At 30.3% G+C, this 21,602-nt stretch overlaps 3 protein-coding genes across 3 annotated transcripts in view; 2 read left to right on the forward strand and 1 right to left on the reverse strand.

Moving 5' to 3' along the window:
- The first annotated feature begins 1,529 nt into the window (after positions 1-1,529).
- On the forward strand, positions 1,530-4,670 carry LOC125864814 (peroxidase 21-like). The gene is made up of 5 exons (XM_049544896.1): positions 1,530-1,634; positions 2,162-2,310; positions 2,750-2,938; positions 3,565-3,730; positions 4,083-4,670. Exons 1-5 carry the CDS (start codon positions 1,553-1,555, stop codon positions 4,484-4,486), a joined length of 990 nt encoding a protein of 329 aa, XP_049400853.1. The 5' UTR covers positions 1,530-1,552; the 3' UTR covers positions 4,487-4,670.
- A 7,548-nt stretch (positions 4,671-12,218) lies between these two features.
- LOC125864793 (L-type lectin-domain containing receptor kinase VIII.1-like) lies at positions 12,219-15,147 on the forward strand. Its single transcript, XM_049544872.1, has one exon. It carries the CDS (start codon positions 12,730-12,732, stop codon positions 14,893-14,895), a length of 2,166 nt encoding a protein of 721 aa, XP_049400829.1. The 5' UTR covers positions 12,219-12,729; the 3' UTR covers positions 14,896-15,147.
- Positions 15,148-18,577: 3,430 nt separating this feature from the next.
- The window catches only part of LOC125864822 (cell number regulator 8-like), a 7,153-nt gene continuing 4,128 nt past the window's right edge, over positions 18,578-21,602 (reverse strand). Inside the window, exons 2-3 of the mRNA XM_049544906.1 lie at positions 20,138-20,340; positions 18,578-18,965 (exon numbers count right to left, since the gene is read on the reverse strand). Coding sequence (XP_049400863.1) covers positions 18,732-18,965; positions 20,138-20,340 — 437 coding nt within the window. The 3' untranslated portion in view covers positions 18,578-18,731. The remainder of the gene's footprint in view (positions 18,966-20,137; positions 20,341-21,602) is intronic.

Consider the following 21,602-nt stretch of genomic DNA (forward strand, 5'->3'; position numbering starts at 1 on the left):
TCAAAGACAACATTATCTACCATTACTTTTTTTTTTTATCAAACATAACTGATGCCAAAATCTTGTAAATTTAATTTGGTGGAATCAATTGTATTTATGGTCATTTACTACTATTCTTAACTCTTGTTTTAAAATGTTGGAAGATTTTGATATAGTCTTTTCCTATATAAATTTATACTGACTATGGTATTGTAATGTTGACGCTTGGCGATTAATACAAATTTAGTTACCAAATAAAAGAGGAAGTGGAAAATAGAGATTGGATAAGAATAGAGTGAAAAACAGTGAGTTACTGTATGGGAATTTCTTTCTTTTTTGATTCTTTTTTACTGGTTTTCTATAATAAAAAATCTTTGTAGATTCTCATTTCTATTTTATTTTTTTACCTGACAAGCTTATTGAATATTGAGAAATGCATCCAAATTGAGTGAAATATTCTTAAAGGACAATATCACAAGCACACGTCAAGCTATGAGAAGTTAGAGTCCGTATGGATTGGTTTAAGAAAAGTAATTTTTAAATTAAAAATAAAAAGTCAAATTTAAATGATTTTTAAGTTAAAAAATAAAAGTAGGGGAGACCTATTTTTGGATTTTTAATTTATTTTAAACTTATTTTAGTTATTTTTAACCTTGTCAAACACTTCCTAACTTATTTTGAGTCATTTTTTTTTACTTATTTTAAGTTAGTTTTATATTTGTTAAACATTTTCAGAAGTAAAAAACTGACTTAAAAATAAGTTTGACCAACTTTTAAGCCAATTAAACACCCTCTTAATTATGTGATTTTCAATATTTGATAACAATGCTGCACTCCCCAGTCCCCACTATGAAATTTCCCACTAAATTGTGGTTATTGTTTGTTTCACCAACAAANCAAATATTGGAATCTAATTAAATTCGTTTTCGCTCCGAAAAGTCCCATATTGGGATAAAGTGTAAAGCACTCCCTAACAAAGACGACTATATACTCAGGTGCACTCAATGAAGGAGTATTTACCACTCCACTTCAATCCTTGTTGGTCCATATATGTTTTGTCAATGTCTAATTCTTATAGACAGAAAAATAATACTCTCTTTTTAGTCCATATTAAGTGAAATGTTCAGTCGTGGCACACCTCTTAAGAAAAATATTTTAGGACATAAATAAAATGCTATTTTCTACATACCATCGCCCTTTTGATTATTTCAAACTATTCTCCTAGAAAATGTTACGTAGTGAAGAATCTTGAAGGGCAAATATGAAATAGAAAATTTAATTATTTTCTTGAATTTTGAACAATTCACTTATTCATTTAATATGGACTCGAACGAGTGATATTTACGTTATCGGTATATATATCTGAGAGCAGTTGCCTTCAGTGGGAGAAATCCATGCGTGGGTGAATATTTGTAGCTAAAATTAAAGGTCAAATATAGTGTCTTAGTGGAACTATGCTTGCATTTTAATCCTTCTTCCACTTATATTACACTAACATAAACTTTAATTTACTATATAAGGATTTGGCATTTTGGGCATTTGATATTAAGAGGAAACTTACAAGACTAGAGATATGGCCACAAAAACCCAACATTTTGGTCCCTCATCAACATTCATCACTTTATTTTTAGTGTTACTCCTCCACATTCATTATGGTACTTCTCCCCTTATATTTATCTATTTATTCTTTGGCTTAAATTATATACATTCATAGTATAATGAAGTTATCAAATATATGCGCTCTGTTTTAATTTATGTGAATGTGTTACTGAGATTTGGTGTCAGACAATTCGTTTTTACTATAATTTTTCCTATTTTGTAAAAAATATTTTACAACATTAGTTATGGTCAAACTTTAGTCTTTTGACCCCGTATTCTAAACCCCTTCACATAAATTAGGACACAAAAACAAAGAATAACTTGCTATAGTAGGTTACTTACCATTTATTTCATATTATCAATTAATGCTATTAAATAGATTTACTTATTGAAGTGGCACGATATTATGTAAATATTCTGAGTTTTTTCTAAAGCTTTATTTTCATTTATATAACTTCAGTTTTATTTTTTTACTTAGAAGTAAAACGACCTTTTTGTCCAAGTATATTTTATTTTTCCTTTTTCTAGTTGTAATTATGAATTATTAACAATATATATGTGGTAATTGTTGATTTTATTGCAGCAAAAAGTGATCTCAAGTTAAATTACTACTCAGAGAGTTGCCCAAGAGCTGAAGAAATCATAAAAGAACAAGTCAACAAGTTGTACCACAAGCATGGGAATACTGCTGTTTCTTGGATCAGAAATCTATTTCATGATTGCATGGTTAAGGTAATATATATTTTATACGACTATGTTTGACTGAACGTGAAATTTAAAAGATAATTTTTTTAAAAAAACTTTTAGTGCATATAACAAAAGTACCTTAAAGAATTTGTGATCTTTATACATGTCATGGGCATGTCATTTTTATGGCTAAGCTCATGTTATTAAGGGGCCATTTGATCTGGAATAAGGTTATTCTATGATTATAATCTCACATCAAATATGAAATAAATAGACATACCAAGATATTGGTATGAAATTTGTTTCAATATTATAGCTAATACCAATATCAAACACGGGAAAAATATACGTAATATAATTCAAATAATTTTATATCTAGATTTGTATCCCAAGCCCAATAACCAAATGACCCCAGTTTATCAAATATAAAAATGTGGCATTTTTGTTTCCCGATTATATTAAATGGTGAATATTGTTGTTGAAGTCATGTGATGCATCAATACTGTTGGACAAAACAAAGGAACAAACATCAGAGAAGACATCTCCAAGAAACTTTGGAATGAGAAATTTCAAGTATATTGAGACTATCAAAGAGGCTCTTGAGAATGAATGTCCCAATATTGTTTCTTGTGCTGATATTGTTGCTCTTACTGCTAGGGATGGTATTGTTATGGTAAGTTACATGTATTTAGCCTCTTCTCATCAACGTCATTTTTTTCTAATAAAATTAAGTGTGTATATATGGTTTACATATTAGGAATGACAAATAGGTGATCTAAATTGAATTTGAACAGATTAAAATAAATTGAATCAATAAATGAGTCATTCAGAAAATTACATCAAATGATCTTGAAAATTGGTGATTTTAAAATTTTGAATCCCACTTACCACATGAGCAATTAAGCATACCTTCAGAGTTCAAAGACAAAATCTGTCAAGCGTGAAGTTTTGCTCATGAGGCAAGCGAGGTAAAAAGTTTAAGACCACCAAGAGTACTAATTTTGCCCAATTATGTCCAAAAAATAGTTGGGCCAGCTGAAAATAGATTTAACAATGGGTTATAGCCTAATTTGTTTATTTCTTTTTACCAAATTTAATTTGTTCACTTACCAAAAACAAAAAATAATAGTAATTTTTTTTCTACTTCTTTATTTAAGCATAACATCTCAAACCCCAAAGAAAGATTTTTCTTAAATTAGATTTATTGACCATAACTTTTATTATTAACTCATCCAAATTTAAAAGTATTTAACGAATCATATTTTCACCAGCTAATTTTATTTTACGTGTTTGACATAGTTAGGAGGGCCACAAATTGAAATGAAAACAGGCAGATGGGACAGCAAAGATAGTTACTTAGCAGAAGTTGAGAGTTTCATTCCAAATCACAATGATTCAATGTCTTTAGTTCTTTCTCGTTTCAATTCTGTTGGTGTTGATACTCAAGGAACCGTTGCTCTACTTGGTAAACCACCCTCCCTTATATTATTTTTTTCGTCTTAATTTATGTGATACATTTTGCTTCTCGAGAGTCGGTCTGACTAATCTTTGAAGCAATCGGATTATACATATCAACTTAATGTTCTAAAACTAAAATTCAAATATTCAAAAACTATACAAAGCATTTCTCACGTCAATACATTACAATTTTACGTAATCTAAATTTTGAAAAATGAAAAGTGTCACATAAAATGAGATGACAGAGAAATTGTACGACTAGTATAAGTCAATATAGTTATTAATTTGATTTATTTATTTTTTAAAAGAAAAACTCATTTGACTTTTCGAAATATAATAGTGATCGATTGATGATGCAGGGGCGCACACAGTCGGACGAGTTCATTGTGTAAACATAGTACATAGACTCTACCCGACGGTTGACCCGACTCTTGACCCGGACTTTGCAAACTATCTGAAAACCCGATGTCCATCAGCACAACCCGACCCGAAAGCAGTTGAATATGCTAGAAATGACCATGTAAATCCAATGGTGTGGGATAATTTGTACTACAAAAATATTATGAGCAACAAAGGGTTATTAATTGTGGACCAACAATTAGTGTCTGATCCAACAACATATCCATTTGTGGAGAAATTTGCTGCTAATAATTCTTATTTTAATGATCAATTTGCTAAATCTTTGATTATTTTGTCGGAAAATAATCCACTTAGTGGTGATCAAGGGGAGATTAGAAAGGTATGTCGTCATGTCAACAAGTGATTAATTAGTGTTTTAATTAAATGTACTTTTATTTGTCTTGTTGGTATGTCAACAACACTAGTAAAATTAATCAAGTGTACCAAAAATGTGCCTACGTTGTAATGTATGTGCACATAATTGCTAATTTTCTCTGTTTTTTGTGATGTATAATATATCAATATATAAAAGATCTACGATTATGCTTAAAAGATGTCAAATGGAGTTGCGATTGTACTGAATTAAGAGGGCGAGTTAATAGATAGACAAACATCAACCAGGTAGAAGTTACCTTAGTCTGAAACAAGTTGGATCAAGATGGCAAAATATATAATTTATCATAGTCGAATATATCCAATTCTTACATAATTTTGATGTAATTTCTTTGTTTGTTTACCCTTTTTTTTTTCCTTTGTTATAATAATGTATAATAACATCACATTAAAAAGAATCATATATATATTTTACTATATAAAGGAGAAACATAGACAAGGTAATGTGGCACCTCTCTATGGCCTCCATTCTTATTTTCTTTTCTCTTTTTTTTGGCTTTTTTTTCTTCATTTCTTATTATTAAATAATTTGTTTATTAATTAAAATAATTCAATCATATTTACTATTCTAATTATATCTAATAAGTTACAAAAAAACCTCCATCTATTTACGTTAATCCCTACTTAAATAACATGTCTCTTCAAATTCTTTTTAACCATTCTTATGGCTTACATAATCTATAAATAACAATTATCTTGGAGATGTTGAATGCTCATTTTCATCTTCATTTTCTCATTCTTTCTTTTTATTAGTATAGTGTTTTCCTCTTTTTTTAAATTTTGTTTTCTTCATCTGTTTCATCAATCATGTACTTAATGATATCACAATATGGTCTTCATTTTGATAAAGATCATAAATATATTTATTAAAAAGTCATCATAAAGATCATAGATATATTCTTCAAGTTTCATCACCATAGATATTCACATTAGTTTGGTACACGTTCATCAAAATGAAGAAGGAAGCTTAATGATCTTGAAAGATTTCATCAAGAGAGGTGGTCATATTTAGTACAAAAGTTTGAATGATTTCCAAATATATTTTAAAGATTCATTCATGTATTGTTTTGATTTCAATTAATATTATTCTACTCTTTATATTTTATTTTGATTAGATATATAATTTCCTTTTATTCAACAAAAATGACATTATGAAACTCTACTAACCAACATATTAGAAAGCTCAATTAACATTTTTTACTCATTTAATGTTGCTCTCCTTATTATTATTATTATTATTATGAATGAAGATGAAAAATTATACGTTTATTTTTGTGTATATATGTTTATCAATTTTTAATTAATATTTTAAATTTCTATCAAGGTTGAAAGATATAATATTACCATGATACATTTTTCATAGCTATTACATATTATTGCCCTTAAAAATATCTGATGTAGTTTATCATATTAAAAAACAGTCACAGAATAAATAAATAAATAAATAATCTTTTTAGTATTTTTAAAACTTTTAATTAATAAACAAATTATTTAATGAAAAGAATGAAGAAAAAATTCTCAGTTTCATATTATAAAAGCTCAAAAGTCAAATCACTTTTTCCTCTTTATCACATTAATTATATTAAAATTTTAAAAAAAATACTATTTCTTTAACTTTTCTTAATTATTGTAAAAAAAACTTTAAATTCCCTCACTTAATTCTCCTGATAACATATCTATTAGTATGATTGGATACATAAAATATTTTTCTTTATGATATTGTAGATAAGATGTACATATATAAAAAAATTTAATAGTTTTACTATAATAAATGTGCATATGTGATTGATATGTATTTAACTTGTAATTATTTAAAGCAAAAATAATTTATCTTAAATTTTCCACATTTAAGAAGGAGTTACCTTTTGAATAGTTATATCATTATCATACATTAATTTTTTTTAATGATGACTACAATACTCATTAGCTTAACGTTATAAAACTCTTCCACTGCTCCACATGTATTAGGGACAAATATTGATTCAACTCTTGATATACTTTTCTATAACTTGACACTTGATGTATTCTTGAAAATTTAATATTTTGTCACTTTGTGATAATCTTTATATAATCGAAAAGAGTAAGTAACACCTCAAATTACCAATGACATTATGATTTCTTATAAATATACATTTTATTTTTTATGTTATGTTTTTCAATTCTTTTATTTTCTATTGCAAAGTATGATCTCCGATATAATATTATATAATCGACTTAATTTATTTTTCTTGAGATGTTCGACTTAAGATATTTATTTCCTAATGTATACCGATGTTGAAACATAATTCAAGTATTTTTCTTACTTTTATGCGTCACAAATATATTTTAAATTATTTGTATTACAAATTAAATGATTTATACATACACAAAGTCATATAATTTATAATGAATTAAATTTAATGCTACTTTGGTTGAACTAATATTATTGTTATAAAATTCATTGAATTTAATAAGAAACAATGATAATCAATTTACTGAAAATTTTTAGATTAACATTTTATGTTTTTTTTAACAGCAATGTAAAGCGAAAATTACAGTTTGAAAATATCTTTCTAGCAATTTTTTGAACAAACAATATTAAGATCGTGACTCGATTTGAATTTTTTTTCTTATACGCTATTTTTAAAAAAAAAAAATAGTCAATTAAGATATCTATTATCCAAAAATATATTTAATTCCGCGCGAAACACGGATGAGTACACTAGTTTCTAATAATGTTCAAGAATCTACTTGAATATATATTTAACCAAAATTTAGGTTGAATTGGACAAGTAAAAATGAGTTCCATATTAACATATGAGTAGATCATTAACCCATCAAAACTTGGACGAATTTGACTGATTATATTTTTATGAGCTAATTAATTTACCACTCTTAATTATTCTACCAATAAGGAGCAACTTGCAATATTCTCTCCCCACCATTATTATTTTTTTCAATCACTAACTAATTATAACACCATGTGGACAAAATAAGTGAAGGGTGTGAAATATATGTTAATGGACAAAGTTTCTTTACTTTTAGACATTTTTTTGGAAAAGAATCAACTTTTATCTTCTCTCTCATTGTGAAAGTAATGTTAAAAATATTGTCTTTCCTTCCCTTTTCCAGTTAGTTTCATATTTTGTTGCTACATATATATTCACCATAAGACAAACAAAAAGAATGTAACAATATTGATTGGGCCTCCACTTCTAATTTGTCAACCCATTTTTAACTTATGGTCCCCTTCTCAGCATAAAATTAGTTCTCATGTTTGGTCCAATTGACACCATTAGTGCTCATAAGTTAAAACATGAAGTCATATTTGTTGGAGAACGTCGTCATATTCTTAATGTGAGATTTTCAATACAATTCTAATTTTTTTCAGAACTCCAAATGAATATCGAATATTGAGTGAGAAATAAGAGACATGAGAGGAATAGAAAGTGATGATGAGTTCACGTGGGAAATAGTAGAGTACTTTTAATGTTAAGTGTCTAGATTCATTTATCTCCTTAATTTAATTACTTTAGGTATGTGGTTTCTTAACTTATTTAGGTATGATTTTATGTAATTACGGTTAAGTTCATAGTGCGTGTAAAATCATTTATTAAATGTGAGTTTAATTCGAAGTGTTTCTTGTCAAATCTGACCGATAAAAATCTCTCTTGTAATTATGTTGTTATATTAGTGGAACTATATACTTATCCGAGGAGTATTTAATTTCGAAAAATTGTACTATACATACGAATCATTGACCTCTTATTGCGTTTAATTTAGAGCTTCTTTTGTATTATGAATCCTGTTAACAAAAAATTATGACTCTGCGACGATTTTAAAAATAAAGCTTTTTTAGTGATATAAGTGTGTTTCATGTTTATCTCCCTCTTCTATTATTTTTACACTACATGATATTATATAGAATCCACCTAATTAATATTCCAACAATTCATCGTACCATTAGCTAGTAGATGACAAGCTTGTAAAATTAATTATATCATACGAGAAAAGCTAAGAATATATATATATATATATATAAGAATCTGAATTAATTAGTTCCGTTAATGCTTAAGAAATTCTTTACGTAAAAATTAAAATTGTCAAAAATACTTAATAGTATCGATTTTTGTCATGATTTTTAAAAATAGTTATCTCAAATTATATGTCACTTAATCACTTTAGAAGTTCAAGATACAATTAGTTACTTCTTTTTCATCTATAAGTAAATATTTAATGAAGAAATATTATATTTTAGTTACAAATACATGTAAAATGATTTTTTTAATTCCTCATAATTAATATTTTCTAAGAGACGTATAAAGAAAGTGATTTACTTGCACAATGTTTAATTTTCTATCATTAAAATCTTTGAATGAACAAATAATATGAGAGTCATAATATACATCATTATGATCATCTAACCATGAAGAGATTAAATCAATATGAGAGATCTGGCTCTAATTATGACAGACTCAATCATGCTAAAAACTCTTTAAATTTAGTCAATGACATTAAGCATCATATTTATTTATCAAATATATAATATGATGAAGTGTAAAACGACTGCATGTGTATTAGTATCATATTATGTTTAAACAATTAATTAATGGGAAATTGCACATGATAAGGGATCTTAGACATATTAACTAATATCCAACTCTTTTCTCCGGTTTATTATTATTCCATTTTCTATATTATTTGCTCTCTTTAATTTGATAAAATCATGCTATAACAATGGTTATTAAAAATATTTAAAATATAAAACTATAAAAAGGAGCATGTGTAGAGTAAGTAAGAAAACAAACTAATTAACATAGTATTGTTAGCAAACACCAATCTTAGTAGATTGTAGTTTCTTTTTTTTTTGTTTCGCCTGATATTTGATATTTGTATTGACGTCTAGCTAAATTCAAATTCGCACATTACAGTGCTCATTTTTGGAGCGATGCTTTCACTAAAAAAATTCCTTTTTCATAGGCTCAAATCGATCGAAAACTTTTAATTAAAGGTGAAGGCATTCACGTATCACATGAACTCATTTCAGTTTGGTTGATTGTATACGTAGTTAGTATGAACAAATATTATATCATCAACTATATATCATACCAACCAAAATATTTTGTAGTTTTTTCCCCATTATTTATCTAAATTATCATTTGTGTTGTCTTGTCAAGGTTGTTGTTCTTTTAAGTAATTAATTATTGAAGTGGTTGTTATTTCTCTTTTAGTCTTGTTTCTTAATTATTTTTAATTAATAGAATAGACGAAAATCTTTAGTACGGAGGTTAGAATAACCTCCATGTAAACTCAATTTGGATTTGTTAATTAATGTGTAATGAATTGATTATACTTTTACGCGGTTGTGATGAGATGAATGAAATTTCTCCCTTTTTAATTAGAGGTCTTGAGTTCAAATTTTGAGAATAACAAGAACTATAGGAACGGTAGGCGTGGGCATAATAAGAACTATTAGGAACTAATTCAGTTCTTCGGTTTTTCGGTTTGGTGTTGGTGTTTATTTTTTTCAAAAGCTCGGTTCGGTGTTCGGTGTAAGGGTCTCAGAACTTCGGTGCACCGAAGAACCGAACTTTTTTTTTTAAAATAAAAATAAAATTCACTAAACTAAAAATTAAAAGTCAACTAACAATTAAATGATTAATGAACAAATCAAAGTAACAACAAATGTACAATTCAATAGTTAACTTCAAATATTAATTCTCAAGAGGAACCAAAACATATTTTTATCAATGTACGTTATGTAAAGGAACCCATCTTCGTCCTTGTTTTTCTTGAGAAGTAGTTGGAGGCACAATGTTCTTGACAAAGATAAATATAGGCTTTTGGTTAGCACGGCGAAACATATCATTCATTAACATACTTTTAAATTTAAGTATCTTATACTTTGATTTTGTCCTATTTTATTTTTCATACGCACCAAAAAAATGATTTAGAAACACCGAACTAAACCGAATCGAAGTAGAAAAAAACGAACCGAATTAGTTTGATTTAATCTATGGTGCACATTTTTCTAAAACCAAAAATCGAGGAACCGAATTGAAATTTGATAAAATCGAACCGAAAAACTGAATGTCTACCCCAATAGGAAGCACTTCCTCATTTGACAGACTACGTGAATGTGTGAATCTGAATTAGTCACATAAGTAAGTTTCAAATAGTAAATAAGTAAATAAAAAATAGTTAAACTATAAATTTAATAGCAACTAAGTAACAAGAAGAATTCAACGCATTTTAACTGGTGGAAAAAAAGAATATTATCTAGCATGCTCTCTACGACAATACTTGCAATAAAATTTTCATAATTCCACGTATCTATAGTCAAAGAAATAGAGATAATAAAATCTTTATAGTTGGTTTGAGTTTGAAGTCTTTTTTCTTTTGATGTTTAAAGTTTAAATGTGCTCGATCAGATATTATAATGTTTAAAATGATAATTTATAAATAATCAATTAAAAAAAACTATCTTCTACAAGATTCAGTCATGTGGTGAATTTTTTTTCCTTTTTGTTTGCTTTTCTAGCTTCTTTTCTTATTCCAATTTCCACTACAAGCATCTTCCTAGAGAACTTTCTCACATCTCAATGGACTTTTCAATAAAAAAAAAGTATTATTTTCATATTAATTTATGTGATATCGTTAAAATTTTGAGAGTCAGTTAAATCAAACCGTAGTTTATAGTTAAAAGTTAGTAACATTATCCATTGTATATCTTAGCCCACCTTTTATTATGGAGATCCGTTTGGAATACATGTTATTTCATTACTTTGGGTTTCTTGGGAGAATAGCAAAGGCAACTATGAAACTTAATTATCTCTTGATTCTATATTTTCCATTATTTTATCAAAAAGCAAAACAAATACTAGTATTCTTTATATTCCAATTCATTAGGCTTTACTTATTTGATTAAACATAATTTTTTTTAAAAAATTATGTATATTTATGTAATTATAAATCATGTTATTAAGAATAAAACAAATAACAAATTAAATTTGATGGTGCATTATGAGACGTGATAAATTGATAATAACTCAGGAAATTACACCGAAGGACCTTACAAATAGATAGTATTGAATCTTTTATTCCCATTTGTTTCATCAACAATTTCATTTCCAAGATCAAAAGTCAAAAACTTATTGAACTTAATTATATTGTCGACAAAACAATAAATGTCAAATGTTCAAGATGAGTCACCTACAACGTCATTATTAATATAAATTACCCTCAATTCTAGGCTAATGCAGTTTTAGAGATATTACATTCATCTAATTAAGTACTTTTGAGGTGGAGTATAATTTTTACGTGTAAGAAATTAAGAAAAGTTGCAATAAACAATATATATAAACTCATAACATTAAAAATAGAAAAAAAAAATATAGAGTTCAATACTAAAAATCTCTAAGATTGAACCCATAAACATGAGTGGAACTAGTAGAGCTGAGAATAGATGTTGAACCTTCTTTGATCTATTTTTTTATATTTCAAATCCTCTTTACTAAAACTTTCAACTCTAATACGGTTCCATAAAGCGAGCATCTTGAATCTGTCTCTGTCTATGCTCTCAATTACTTAAATTTATATCGTGTAAAGCTTATTATTAAAAAAGTACATCATATCAGAGCTCGAACTCGAAATTCTTGTGTTGAGTGTTCTCCTTCCCTACAATCATTATATATTATCCTCTTAATCACACTTCACTACATAACAAAACATGATTGGGACCTCTTCTAGTTAAAAGAGAATAGCAAAAGGTATCTTTACTTTATTATCATAGAAAGTTTTCTACCGTTGTACCCAATAATACGTGTTTCCTTTGGATTCTCTGCTTCATTCACACCCCTCTTCTTCACCCCCATAATCCTCACTCTTCTCTCCATGTTTCCAGCTTTCTTCAAATTTTTTTACTATTTTCTAAGCTAAAAAAATAGCTAAAAATCAAATCTTTGTGCAATTTGATCTTCATTGTGTAATGGGGTTTTGCTAAAATCTAGCAATGAAGTCAATTCTTGAAGAAATTTCCTTCTGTAAAAGTCATCATGTTGTAGTGTTGTTCTCTCCTTAATCCTCTCTACTTTTTTGCATATTCACTGTTTCTAAGCCCAAAAATATGCCTACCCTTTTTGTATCTTCACCAAATTCTTGTGATTTGGTGTGAAAAATCTTACCTTTTGTACAATTTGATCTTCATTCTCTGATGGGTTTTGCTAGAATCTAGCAATGACATCAAATCTTGAAAAAAAAATCAGGGACTTGCTTGTATGGTTCATCTTATTGTTCTGTTTCTGTACTATTAGTTCAACATTTGGTAAAACTGATTTCGATTTTGAAAATTTAACATTGAGTAGTTTAAAGCTTCTTGGTGATGCACACTTGAGTAACAACATTGTAAAGTTGACAGGTGATCTCGCTGTACCAAATTCCGGTGCCGGAAAAGTTCTGTATTCAAAACCAGTAAGATTCCGGCAACCGGGGTTTGATTTTCCGGCGAGTTTCTCGACATTCTTTACATTTTCAGTTACTAATTTGAACCCATCGTCGATTGGTGGTGGTCTTGCTTTTGTGCTTACGCCGGGTGATGAGTTAGTAGGTGATGCTGGTGGGTATATGGGAATCTTGGATGCTAAAGGTACACAAATTGGTACAATTGCTGTGGAATTTGACACCCTTATGGATGTTGAATTCAAAGATATTAATGGAAATCATGTTGGTTTGGATCTAAATTCAATGATTTCAACTGAAATTGGTAATTTGGATTCCATTGATATTGATCTCAAGAGTGGTGATTTGATTAATTGTTGGATTGAATATTCTGGTTCTAATGGAGAGATGGATATATTTGTGTCATATACTAATCTCAAGCCAAAAGAATCATTTTTATCAGTTAACATCAATCTTGCTGAGTATGTAAATGATTTCATGTTTGTGGGGTTTTCTGGTTCAACTCAAGGGAGTACTGAGATTCATAATATTGTGTGGTGGAGTTTCAGTTCATCATTTGATGCAACTCCAAACTCGGGGGCGGTGGTGGCACCACCACCGCCAACGACTAGTTTGATGAACCCAACGGCAGATTCTGTCGCGTTGCCACCACCTTCCATGGCTCCATCAGAGTCTAATAGTAGTACACCAGGTGTATTGCAAGAAAAGAGAAGTAGGAAATGTCATAGCAATTTTTGTAAACAAGGTCCTGGAGCTGTTGTTGGTGTGGTGACTGCTGGTGCATTTTTTCTTGCATTCGCTACATTGGTACTTATTTGGTTATACTCCAAAAGATTCAAGAGAGTGAAAAATTCTGAGATTGTGGCATCTGATATCATCAAAATGCCTAAGGAGTTCAGCTACAAAGAGCTTAAATTGGCCACAAAAGGTTTCATTCCAACGAGAATTATAGGCCGTGGTGCATTTGGGACTGTTTACAAGGGCATTTTATCGGATACCGGTGGCATTGTGGCAGTGAAGAGATGTAGTCATAATGGACAAGGGAAAGCAGAGTTCTTATCTGAATTATCTATAATTGGAACCCTTAGGCATAGAAATCTTGTTAGGCTTCAAGGATGGTGCCATGAGAAAGGTGAAATTTTGTTGGTTTACGATCTTATGCCTAATGGGAGTCTTGATAAGGTACTATTTGAATCAAGAATGGTTCTTTCATGGTCACATAGGCGAAAAATCTTGATAGGTGTTGCTTCTGCCTTGGCATATTTGCATCAAGAATGCGAAAACCAGGTGATTCATAGGGACATTAAGAGTAGTAACATCATGTTGGATGAAGGGTTCAATGCAAGATTAGGAGATTTTGGATTAGCAAGGCAAGTTGAGCATGACAAGTCCCCCGATGCAACGGTAGCAGCCGGGACAATGGGCTACTTGGCTCCAGAGTACTTGTTAACCGGTAGGGCAACCGAAAAAACTGATGTTTTCAGCTATGGAGCAGTGGTTCTTGAAGTGGCTTGTGGAAGGAGGCCAATTGAGAGGGAAACAACTAAAGTTGAGAAAGTTAGAGTGAATAGCAACTTGGTTGAATGGGTATGGGGGGTGCATAGAGAAGGAAATTTACTAAATGCAGCTGATTCAAGACTTTGTGGTGAGTTTGATGAACAAGAAATGAGAAGGGTTCTAATGATTGGGCTAGCTTGTTCACATCCCGACCCTACGGCTAGACCAACAATGAGAGGTGTAGTCCAAATGCTGGAAGGTGAATCTGAAATCCCAATTGTCCCAAGAACTAGACCATCTATGAGTTTCAGCACTTCACATCTTATAATGAGTTTGCAAGATAGTGTTTCTGACTTGAATGGTTTGATCACACTTTCCCCTTCATCATCCGAAAGTAGCTTCACCGGTGGTCGCAATGGCAATGGCAATGGCATGGAGTTGGTCTAAATGCAAGACTAGAAAAGACTTGACTTTTCGACTTAATGCACCCATAAGAGACCAACAATCCCACATATGGGGCCACCATCAAGGCGGAACAGACACAATGACTACTCTGATTGGGCGTGGACAAGGAAAAAGTGGCATCTTTTTGTTTTGTTCATAAATTCATTAATTTTATTCATAATATATATGTACCAAATAAGCTTTAAGATTTAGTAATGTAATTTTCTCCTTTTCCTTTCATATACTATAGTCCATTGAGTGCAAGATTAGAGATATTTAGTGGGGAAAAAAATAAATATATGAAGTCCTTTTCTTGATTTTGGTTTGGTGGATTGTCTTTGTAATGAGGTGACTAGTTTCTTTTTGAAGTTATCTTTTAGTCAAAAGACTACATGAGAGTTTGAGTAGAGGTTTGGTAAAGTGTGAATAAGTGTTGTTTAGTGTGACAACCACCAAAAATAAGGCATATTTATTGGTAGATAGATGTTTGTACTTCTTTAGTATAATTGGCTGCAAAGAAAAGAATTTTCCTCTTTCCATTTCTTTTAAAGTCCTTAATGGATAAAATTTCCCTATTAATAGCTACCACTACTAGAAATGTTCATTTCTTTGTTAAAATAATCCTAACAACTTATCCCGCAATATTATCTCTTATCTCACAATTGCTAAAAAGCATGTCACTTGATATACTTTGGTTGTTGGCTAGTAAGTGAACGATTCGAGTATTAAAATCAACATAGTCAGTAATAATATTTTAATTGTAAAGTAAATAATTCAGCACGTGCACTAAGTATAATGTTTTGGTTATTAGTTTGTAGTTCCACTTAACTAAAATATGTAGATAAATATTATGTATTTTATTCCACGTAGAAGACGGGAGAGATAAATTTTGGAATTACTATCTTAAACTTTAAACTTGAAATAACTTTGTTCGCTAACCAAACGGCCTTTGTGACATTGAGCAAAGGACAACTTTTTGTTTTATTTTTCTTTTTAATTAAGTGTCGGTTATAGAATGAGTCTTGTAGTAGCTAAAATATTGAAGGTCCTTTCACATCATCATAATATGACTTGACATAATTTTATTTTTTTTGTTTGGCACTCGATTTATTTGAATTCACACGAAGAAATCCAACATTGAAAGATAAAGTATTTCCTAACAAAGATAATTCATACTCAGGGATCAATCTAGTTTTTTTTTTTTCTTCCTCCAACTGTCATTAAATAATTACTCAATTATATTGGCCAATTTCCCAGCCATCCTTTTTCTGGGACATTTCTCATTTATAACTACGAGGGTGTTTGATTTGACTTAGAGCCCGTTTGGATTGACTTAAAAAAAGTAACTTTTAAGTTAAAAATAAAAAGTCAAACTGAAATAACTTTTAAGTCAAAAAAATAAAAAGTAGAGGGAGACCTACTTTTGGTTTCTGACTTATTTTAAGTCATTTTAAACTTATTATAAGTCATTTTTTACCTTTCCAAACGCTTCCTAACTTATTTTAAGTTATTTTTTTATATTTGCCAAACATTTTCAGAAGTCAAAAACTGACTTAAAAGTGGATTTGACCAACTTTTAAGCCAATTCAAACGGGCTCTTAAAAGTTAGTCAAATCTACTTTTAAATTAGTTTTTAACTTCTGGAAGTGTTTGACAAATATAAAAAATAACTTAAAATAGGTAAAAAAAAAATGACTTAAAATAAGTTAGAAAGTGTTTGACAAAGTTTAATATGACTTAAAATAAGTCAAAAACCAAAAGTAGGTCGCCCTCTATTTTTTATTTTTTGACTTAAAAGATCATTTCAATTTGATTTTTTATTTTTGACTTAAAAACTTTTTTTTTTAAGTCAATCCAAATGGGCTCTACGATGTGTCCTCTTTTGTTTTGTATTTTTTTTTCAAATAGATATAGAGTGGGAGATCATCTATATATTCTAATTTTTTTTCTTCCAATGCTTTCATTGCCCACACTATGGTGGAATTGTTAGGCAAATAGCACAATATTGCATCCAACATAGTAAAAACTTATTTGAAATAATATAGTGTCGTGACAAGTCACAGTCTTTTAGTCATTCTCTTTTATAGTTTAATAATACACAATTCATTATAAGGAGAAGAAAGGATCGGAGTTCTTCCTAATTAATTAAAGGAGAAATTAAATAGATTCAACATCTAATAGATATGCATAAATAATAATTTAATTATAATAATAATATAATTTTTCATCAAAGGAGATTCAAACCTCTCAATTCTACCTGAATTCGCCTCTGGACGTATATAATAATGCATTCTTACCTATTTTATAAGGTAACTAATTTTATTTTTATGATTACAAAGAAACTCATATGTATAATTTATAGATATGCTTTAGATGACGTGATAGTGTACCTTTTTTTTTTTTTGTATTGTTGATATATATAACTCTTCAATTTTGTATTGTTGAGACAAACTTTGGTCAGACAAAAACAGAAATTTAAAATACTTATTCGTGTTCAATGACAAATCTTGGAGCAACAAAATTTAAATTAAATTAATTAATGTCAGAGTATAGTTTGTCAATATTCATAGTAACCCAAATTAATTTTTGTACTCATTATTACTGCAAAAATTCCTCTTCACTGATTAAATGCCGACCAAATAAGATGATAAAATCCCACATGCACACAGGCTCCAGTGAGAATCTTGATTGGTGAAATAAAAAGTTTTAGATATTATTTTTTGGTAACTCTATTATATTTCGTGGTCGTTACAATTTTTATTTTTCGAATGAGTATTTTGTGTGCATTGAGTAAAACTTTTCACTGTTTAATAGACTGCAAATTACACCAAAAATATAAACCGCACTGAGCAAATCCTGAGCGACATACTCAGCTCAGAATGCATTGAGGGAGATAGATCCCGAACCCCGGGTCATCTACATCCCAAAGAACAAAAGTTAGAAATTATTATTATAATTATTACTATTATTCACCAAATGTGAACATGAATCTCTGAATGCACTCACATGCAATATGATATTTTTGGACAGTTATGGGTAAGGATGTGAATGATTTATTAAAAAACAACTTACATATAAGTGTAACATGTCTAACCTATCCAAGTCTGAGTAGGTTGGATTGGGAATTAGAATAATTGACCAATCAATTGTGTTACATCTAAATGTTTAAAATAAATCAATTTGGACCATCTAGACAGCACAAATTGACATATCAACGACTTATATAAAAAAAGAGGGGAAAAACACGTTTTTTTAGTTGGGATAATGTATGGTCAAAAACACTTATATGAGATATTATTTTTTACTGAGTTTTGTATTTGAATCGTTATTAACTATTTATCAAAACACACATCGACATCAATGAGTCAGTTGTTATGTAGACATAATTTTATGAGCAAACTTAAGTTGTCACACCATTTTTGTGATTGTATTTAAACATTTGATCTAGTAAGCTTTGAGGTGTGTTTTGATAAATAATTGGTAATTATTACGTATTTGGTGTGATCTTGAGGTCGATGAAGTTGAAATAAAGACCATTGAAAACTAGGATCGAATCCAATTAAAGTAGAAAATGTTAAATAATCTCGTTTACTATATATACACGAAATCAGATTCATCAACAGATTTCTTGTATGATTAATCCTGATTTCATACAAATTGCAAATCCATCTCTTTTATATGTATGTATACATTACTATATATTATAACCTACATAATCAAGTTTTACAAGTAAATTTTCCAGTAATTAAGGAAAAAATTCCAAGTATAATATTAGAGAACATTGTAACAAATAAAATCAAGTAGCAAATGTTATGGAGTCAATGGCATAGCGGTTAGTATTAGCGACCCATGGTCTGGTCCCCAGGAGGCATCATAAATCGGACTGGTTTGGCGTTGAATCCAGGATGAGGAAGCCTACGACGAAGTTCACGACCTTCCTGGCAAAGAGCACAAGGGTGGCAGAAGATATGAGTTAAGAAGTCACAAGTCGACTCACAATGCTCGAGGCGTTCCTCATCCTCAACAAAGCCCCCATGGCACCCACATGAACTGGTGACTGCCTCACAGTTACCCTGCAAAGGAAATAACTCTTAGAACGCGTTTCCAAACATCCGTTGTAGAATAAGAAATGATAGCAAGAGCTCTCCTAGGTACCATTGGTTAAAAATGAAATGATGTGGAAACTGCAGGATCTAACAAAAGCTGGATGATGTTAACCAAAATGTATGTGTAGTAAATGACTAGAGAGAACAATCATGGTTTAGATGAGCCTTGTATAGAATGACATGGTCAGTGAGGATCCATGGAGTTATTTGTGGACGAGATAGAATTGATCGACGAGACATGCGGCGGAGTTAACGATAGACAGGAGATTTGTAAACAGACCCTAGAGTCTAATGACTTCAGGCTGAACAGGACTAGAACAGGGTACAACAAGTGCAAGTTCAGTGTCGCATCACTGGAGGCGGATGGGGAAATGAGGATTGATACACAAGTCATCCCAACATAGGAAACTTCAAGCTCTAGGGTCTATAATCCAAGGAAATGGGGAGATCGACGAGGATGTCACACATTGTATATGGGAGTGTATGAAATGGTGGCTCGTAACTGTTGTCCTATGCGATAAGAATGTGTCACTGAGGGGACAGAAACATCCATTAAGTATCTTGTTATTGAACATTTATCTTCATGCGAAGAATGTAGAAAGGTAAGTTCAATATCACAAGCCTCACAAAGGGGACAGAAACATCCATATAAAATTTAACATGCACTGAAACAACTGCAAAATTTTAGGTCACACAAATGGCATAGATAAAGCGTGGGAAAGCTTTTTAACCACCAAATCCTTTAAATTCAACCACTAAGGTCCCCATCTTTAATAACTTCAAGTAAATACTAAATAATGTGTGAAAAGTCACACTTACTACCAAAGTTTGCAAGTAGTTGATGAAAAAATAGAACAAATAAGAAAAAAACCTACATAAATTTGTCTAGCACCAGTAGATAACATGGGGGCTTGAATAAGAAATTAAGAGCAAATTTAACATGTATGGATGAGATTTTAACAAATCAGATAACATCCTCAGCATCAAAATTGAAAAAACAGCAAAACATAAATCAAAGCTGCTAGACCCAAATAAATCAAATTCTTTATTGACAAAAACCAAAAGACTAGGTTATAAAACCAACATAGATAAAGCACTTGCTAGGATAAAAAGAAAAAAAAAACAAGGAGACAGCCAACCTCAAGATTAAACCTCTGCCGGATAGCTGTACGGTTGGGATATGAAAACCAGGGTGCCATGCAGTTCCAGCCGAAAAAGGACTGTCCAATCAGGAATAGACCAGTGTAAGGCAAGCAGTGATTAGTAAAACTTCCAGGAGAAGACCCAATTCTCTCCGCATTGCTTCCATAGAGCACGCATGGTGCCAGAGTTCCTAACAGACCTGTGCATTGCCCACAACTGGCATTGTTAGTATGATGAAGAGATGACAAGAAAGCAAGGGAACAGAACCCATAACATCTTTAAGTATCAAGAATGAAATCTTACTGCAAATATAACTCTAGGAGGCAACAACTTGAACCAAAATTGACTTATTCAGTGAAGGACACCGCAGAATACTCAAGAAATTGTGCCCACATGGCACATATAGAACTTGCCAAGGTTGAACACAATGGAGAATGTGAACAAATTATATAAAAGCAAGTTAGAGAACAATTTTTTAACATAAACTATGTGTCAACAAGTTCACAGTTTTGTTTTTTCTAACAGGATAGTTCATATAGTATGACTCCGTATGTCGATGCATATGACCCGTTCCAATAAGTTTGCACCACTGGTATAGCAATTGCAGTTGTATCAAATGAAACATATAAACATTTTCGTTTCTAGAACCAATATAATGACTGATTGGACACATAAACTAAAAGATTAAGTGCCTGATACTGCCTCCTTAATAGTATCATCCTTCTTTCAAATGATTCATCAGAAAAAGACATACAAATCTTTTCTAGAATGTGCAAACGGTTTCTTACAACTTCCATTGATTTAATCGTTCAACGTCGAAAACAAAATACAACTTCCCTCCCACAGTCGTCACCTCTATCCATTACATTTTCAAGCTATTCTTTTCACTGGGAAAGCTGGAAGAATATCTTTTCAAATTTACTTGACAATATCATTTGGTTAATATCTTCTTGGTCACCATTAAGGGAGTGTTTGGTACGAAGTTTTCCAATTTTCTCATGTTTGGTTGGGTTAAATGTTTTGGAAAATGTTTTCTAAATTAACTAATTTTCCTCAAATTTAAAGAAAATGACTTTTCTTCAAAACTTAAGAAAAACATTTTCCAAGACTCTCTTTCAACTTCCAATTAAAAAAAAAATGTTGAAAAAATCAATTTATTTGGTCCCTACCCTCAAACCAGCCCCCCAACCACCCCCAAAAAAAAATAAATTAAAAGTTTGTTTTTAAATTCAATATTTTTACCCCACCCTCACCCCCTACCACCACCCCTCCCAAAAAAATATTAAAAGTTGTTTTTAAAAGATATTTCTCATTTCAATTTTTTATTTTTTTACACCCCCACCTCCTACCTTCGCCCCCCAGCCCCCTATCAGCCCCCCACCCCCTTCAAAAAGAAAAAAAATTAAGTTTGTTTTTGAAAGATATTATTTCATTTTTTCACCCTTACCCTCGACCCCCCTA

The sequence above is a fragment of the Solanum stenotomum genome, chromosome 5 (assembly GCF_019186545.1).
Source record: "Solanum stenotomum isolate F172 chromosome 5, ASM1918654v1, whole genome shotgun sequence".
In the NCBI taxonomy this organism is placed as follows: Eukaryota; Viridiplantae; Streptophyta; class Magnoliopsida; order Solanales; family Solanaceae; genus Solanum; species Solanum stenotomum.